The sequence below is a fragment of the Engraulis encrasicolus genome, chromosome 2 (genome assembly GCF_034702125.1).
Source record: "Engraulis encrasicolus isolate BLACKSEA-1 chromosome 2, IST_EnEncr_1.0, whole genome shotgun sequence".
Taxonomy (NCBI): Eukaryota; Metazoa; Chordata; class Actinopteri; order Clupeiformes; family Engraulidae; genus Engraulis; species Engraulis encrasicolus.
The window spans coordinates 16,444,313-16,450,728 of record NC_085858.1 but is presented as its reverse complement, the minus strand read 5'-3'; the positions used below and the strand labels follow the sequence as shown (position 1 = coordinate 16,450,728).

The 6,416-nt window shown below is 44.5% G+C and overlaps 1 protein-coding gene across 1 annotated transcript in view; it reads left to right on the top strand.

The window, feature by feature from the left end:
- Nucleotides 1-6,105, top strand: part of map3k3 (mitogen-activated protein kinase kinase kinase 3) — a 46,093-nt gene extending 39,988 nt beyond the window's left edge. The window contains exons 15-17 of the mRNA XM_063223274.1: nucleotides 741-870; nucleotides 2,540-2,717; nucleotides 5,104-6,105. Of these exons, the coding sequence (XP_063079344.1) occupies nucleotides 741-870; nucleotides 2,540-2,717; nucleotides 5,104-5,332 (537 nt within the window). The 3' untranslated portion in view covers nucleotides 5,333-6,105. The remainder of the gene's footprint in view (nucleotides 1-740; nucleotides 871-2,539; nucleotides 2,718-5,103) is intronic.
- The last annotated feature ends 311 nt before the right edge of the window (nucleotides 6,106-6,416 follow it).

The window sequence follows — 6,416 nt, the reverse complement described above, 5'->3', positions numbered from 1 at the left end:
CAGATGAATATATCCCCACAAGTTTGGATCTGCCTCTGACACTTTCAACACCGATTAAAAAAAATAGCCCTGAAGTTTTACAGCCAATTTCATCATTCTGTTTGTGTAAGAGTTCAACAGATCTGGGCCTCATGCAGACGTTACCTAAGGGAACGCTCGGAAACTCCGCGCTTGAGTCGGCACTTTCATCTGCAAGAGTTTGCTAAATTTTCTGGCCCTCCCGCCTCAGCGGGGCTTAAGTGTCGGGGTTTAGATTGTGTTATTGTAATTTTATTTCACCAACTGAGTGAGTGCAGGGCACTTACGTAGTAGACTCAGTGCAGTTACAGAATAGAGTGACCTGAATATACTGAAAGATGAATGTTCTGTTTTCTGACAAATGCCTGACAAATAACATGTAGTTTATTTAAAAAGGTTACAGTGTGGAATCGTATAAGTGTAATGGTGTGTTGGCAGAGCCAGAAAAGCATAGTGGTGACAGTGTTGCTCCAAAGTGATGAAGATGCTTTGATATGACACGAAATGCCTTTCTAGCTACAAAAAGAAGAATTTGGGGCTTTTAATGTATTAGTCTGCGAAATATAATGACTTTTTAATCAACTGAGCTCCCTGACTGAGAATCTTTTTCCTTCAGTTTTTGAAGAACAGTTACTTGGAACGAAACTCATACCCTCTCTCTCTCTCTCTATCTCTCTCTCTCTCTCTCTCTCTCTCTATCTCTCTCTCCCTCTCCCTCCCAGGGCTCGGTGAAGGACCAGCTGAAGGCCTACGGGGCGCTGACGGAGAACGTGACCCGCAAGTACACGCGGCAGATCCTGGAGGGCATGTCCTACCTCCACAGCAACATGATCGTCCACAGGGACATCAAAGGTGAGAGAGACATGAAGAACAGGGAAATTGTTGCCAGATTGGGTGGTTACCCGCCCAATTGGGCTGCTTGGGATGGCCGTCTGCGGGTAAAAACGGGGGGAGGAAATTCTGCAGTGTTATGCCCATAGAAATCAATGCAATTTGTTGAAATTGGGCGGAATTTAGCGCATTTTGGTGGTTTTTTAGAACCTTTTGGGCGAGATTTGATCAGACATATCTGGCAACACTGAACAGGGACTGGTCTTTTGGCAAGCTAACACCGCCAGTGTCAGTGAGTGCTAGCAGCAGCAGGCCTCACACAGCGTGACACTTTAACTGCGATGTAACATGTCCAGCTTTAGATGAAGTGAACCATGAAATGCTATTTACGTACAGTAAATCTCATGGTGTCATGGATTTGAGTTTCAAGGCATGAAGAGGGTGTCTCAAAGTCTCAAGAGCACATAGGGAATATCACTAGCCATATACCCGTAATGTATCTTTTGCTTTGCACATTAAACATGAATTTGTCGAAATAACATACTTTTCAGCTGGCGTGAAGGATCCTGATACAGAAAGACAGATGTTTGTAATGCATGCCACCTTGGGGAAACCCCCGCGAAAACCCCTGATCTAATTTGATTTTTTCTAATGTACCCAGACATGAGGGATACTGTAGTAGACACAATGATCCCTTAATGAAATAAACTCCAAACCTCCAAAAAAGCTTAAAGTTTAGCAGATGTTTTTACAACTTCCCCTTAAAAAATCCCCAATTCAATAGATACATATTTTGTCAAATTCAGTTTAAACTGGAAACTCAATAGCATTAGCTTTGATTTGTGACTTGATCTCCAGCTTCTTCCTGCTCAGAAAATCCAGGAATGTATCACACCATTATGCATACAACAACATATTTCAGATCACAGTCTAAACCAGTGGTTCCCAAATGGGGGCTCTAGGGGCCCTAGGGTAGGGGTCATGGAGGTACTGAAGGGAGGTCATGGACAAAAGGGACATTGCATACAAATGGGAAATCCACAGGTTACAGCTAACACACAGCTAACAGCTAACATAATTCCATAATTTGGTTTGTAACAGTATTCACTTGTATGGTTAATACAGTAGATGTACTTGCTGCCCTGTGGCCAAGGTAATTTTTTTTCTGTTGATATTGCTAGATTTTCCATTATAGTTTGTCCGCTAATATTGCTAGCAATCTATTGCTAGCTTCAATGTTTCAGCTTCAATCTGTTAGCTTCAATGTTTCAGTGCCTTTGTAGGGTAGAACCATGTCAGCATAGACAAGTCTATTGGACTATCTGCAGGAACATCCACATACTGTAAAAATGTGGGTAACACTTGACACCGGTGTCATAGGTATGGCATGGCAGTGTCATTACAGTGTCGTAACACAGTCATGGACCTGTCATCAATTCCTGTTGTCATTAATTGACATTCGGTTATGGAAAAGACAGTCCTAACAATGTCAACTTTTCATGACCTTAAAACGCTCATGACACTGACATAATGTTTATAACTCATCCATGACTGTGTCATGACACTGTTTTAACACTATTATGACATTATTAAGTCATGCATATGACGCTGGCGTCAAGTAAAGTGTATCCAAAATGTGGGCGTGCTATCATCCGTTCACACTTTCCATGTCTTTGCCACCCGCCCCCAGGTGCCAACATCCTGCGCGACTCGGCGGGTAATGTGAAGCTGGGCGACTTCGGGGCGAGTAAGCGTCTGCAGACCATCTGCATGTCGAGTACGGGCATCCGCTCGGTGACGGGCACGCCGTACTGGATGAGCCCCGAGGTCATCAGCGGAGAGGGCTACGGCCGCAAGGCCGACGTCTGGTGAGTCTTCGCTCAACTCACAAAAGTCAACACTAAATTAAACTTCATTTTCCACTCACTATGAAACCAGCATCACACAGTGCATGGAAGTTATCAGAGGCCAAATAGGTCATTTAAATTGACACACACCCAGATGCACGCACAAAGACTCACACACAAGTTGTCCTTGATAAAACTATTACAAATTTCTGATGGTGTCGACAAAGTCCTGCCAGTAGCCAGCACTTTCTGTAGCATGCATTACTTTTGCTTTTTACAGTTAAGCTTAAGTATGTGACAAACGCTGTGCATTGTGTGTGACCAAACATGGCCATAGCTAAGGCTCCTCGATTGCGTAACGCCATTTTGGAGTGTTATCGGTAACACTTTACTTGATGCTGGCGGCATACGTATGACATAACAGTGTGATGTGCCATAAACATTATGTCAATGCCGTAATCATTTTATGACTTTGTCATTACGTGACATTCGGTTATGGGAAAGACAGTTCGGACAATGTGAACTTTTCATGACCATAAAATGTTAATGACATTGACATGATGTCTATGACTTGTTCGTGACTGTCATGACACTGTTTTGACACTATTATGACACTATTATGTCATACATATGACACCTGCGTCAAGTAAAGTGTAACTGTCTTATATTTCAAAATTACTGCAAGACACTGCAAGTTAATACTGCATTTTCAAAACAATGAAATAGAAACGTGTACGACTGTTGTTAGAGTTGCAGGAGGGGTGCTGAAAAGATATCAAAGCCAAATTTATCAAGGATTCTGTTTCAGTTCCAAATAGAAAGATATAAAAACTGAGGTTGTTAGCACTAATCTTAGGCCTGGTAGTCCCAGTTGAGTGCACTCAGTTCAGTTCAGTTCAGTTCAGTTGAGCTGCTGGCACAGCAAGACTTTCCAATGGCCATTAAGGTGTCAAAGAAGCTAAGGCTAAGCCATTAAAAGCATTGGAGTGTTTAGCACACTGTGGAAAGAATATTGGCGACAGTTAACTCAGCGGAACCTATCATCGAAAAACACACACACAGCCGCCTCTCTGTTCTCTTCTTTCCTCTTCTCTTCTGTTCTCTTCTGTTCTCTTCTGTTCTCTTCTCTTCTCTTCTCTTCTCTTCTCTTCTCTTCTCTTCTCTTCTCTTCTCTTCTCTTCTCTTCTCTTCTCTTCTCTGCTTTTCTCCCATTGGCTGGCTGCCCTGGCTGGGCCGAAATATGCTCTCCATCATTGTGTGTCCACTTCTTGACGGTCAGTGTGAGCAAGGCTGGGTGGTGCGATGCGGTGCTGTGCAGTGCTGTGCTGTTCCATTCCATGCCTCCTCTTGTCCATCTGTCCATGCAGAGTCGCTGTGGGAAAATTAGTGGGGTAACTGGATGGTGGGAAACGCCAGTGAAGGGTAAAAGCAACATTCCTCGAGGAAAGTGAGCTTCTTATTTTAGAGCTGGCATAGCCGAAAGGAAAGAGGTTTTTTTTTTTAGAAAACGGAACGCGTCTATTTTTGGATTGCGCGAGAAAAATAAGTCTTGAAAGGTGGAATGGGTTTATTTTTAACCCCGTGTGCAAACAACAACTAAAGAAGCTGAAAGTGTATAGGCCGACTGAAAAAACTCAAAAGTCTTTTGAAGCAAAGCGACCCTATCTGATTGGTTGGTTTCATCAGGTGAGAGATGCGATTGGCTGAGAGCCAGGCTCGCCTTCCCTATTCGGGTGGAATGTTCCAAATTCTGAGAGGCCCAAGAGTCTCAGTCAGGAACATAAACTTTGGACAGCCACGAATGAAGACTGTCTTCTTCCTACTGTTCACACAAACACACACACACGCACATATACACACATGCAAACATACACAGAGAAACACAGACACAAACACAGACACACACACACACACAGACACGCACACACATACACAAATGCAAACATACACAGAGAAACACAGACACACAAACATAGACACACACACACACACACACACACGCACACACACGCGCACACACACACACACACACACACACACACACACACACACACACACACACACACACACACACACACACACACACACACACACACACACACACACACAGTGCTCTATCAGTGGTCTGTGCTGGCACTGTCTCTTGGAGCCAGCAATAACAAGCTCTAATTGTCAACAGTATTTGCCGGGAAAAAGTTTCCACCAAAACATTCCTGTGAGCCTGGAACTAAAAGGCCAGAGAACAGCACTATTTGACATTTTTAGTGGCGCATGTCAATGTATAGTGTGTGTGTGCGTGTGCGTGTGCGTGTGTGTGTGTGTGTGTGTGTGTGTGTGTGTGTGTGTGTGTGTGTGTGTGTGTGTGTGTGTGTGTGTGTGTGTGTGTGTGTGTGTGTGTGTCTAACAGGAGCTTGGGCTGCACGGTCGTGGAGATGTTGACGGAGAAGCCCCCCTGGGCCGAGTTTGAGGCCATGGCGGCCATCTTTAAAATCGCCACGCAGCCCACCAACCCGATGCTGCCCTCCCACATATCGGAGCAGACGCGCGACTTCATCCGCCGCATCTTCGTGGAGGCCAAGCATCGGCCCAGCGCCGAGGAGCTCCTGCGACACCCCTTCTCCCAGATCCAGTGCTGAGGGACGGCCAACCTCCAGAGAGCCACCGGCTCTTACTTAACCCCACTTTACCCCTGACGTCTCTCACGGTGGTTGTCTACCCGTCGCCCAGGCTTCATTTTAAGGCCCGCTTCCACACAATGGACCCACAAAACCTGGTGGATGATATGGTTATGTTTTACATTGACTTCTCACAGTCACAAAAGGTGAAATCGACAGCACTACACGCTCCAACAAGAGATCACAAGGACATACAACACACATCCACAGCCATAACAGGTCACCTGATCAACTTGTTGTTGGGTAGTCCTCTTGAAGAGCACTTGGAGGAACTAGCCAGTGGTGTTGCAAGTTTGGGAAGCTTTTTTTTGGAGCTCATCAGATATCAAAGGAGTTGTTCAGTCAAACACACACACACACACACACACACACACACACACACACACACACACACACACACACACACACACACACACACACACACACACACACACACACACACACACACACACACACACACACACGCATATTGTGAAGCATATGCAGGCATTGCGTGGCAATGTACGCATCGCTGCAATGAGCTGTCTGTTACAGAAATGAACGGGTACAAAATGTCACAACCTCTTGCTCTCCTTTTCTCTCAGCTTGTGCCAAAATGTTGTCCTATGCAAAATATCAAAAAAGCAGATTCACATCCATAGTCAAAATGTATGACGAGAGGAGATATGAATCCTTTTACTGTTCTCTTTCTGTTTCGATATTCCGTCCAAACAGGTTTAAATTATTGAAATGTCTTAATGACTGTTCTTTTTTTCATTCAGTTGTTTATTTTACAGTGTTTTTTGTACTATTGTTTTTGTGTACATTTGAATGTCGAATAGCCAAATAGATGAGCGTTTTGTTTTAAGTCCAGCTAGTCTTGATTAGCTTGTAGTGTTTGACCTCCGTTTGACCTTGCTGCAGCTGCTTGCCTCAGCACGTTCCAAACACACACACACACACACACACACACACACACACACACACACACACACAGACACACACACATTCACACACACACACACACACACATTCACACACACACACACACAAACACACACAGTGT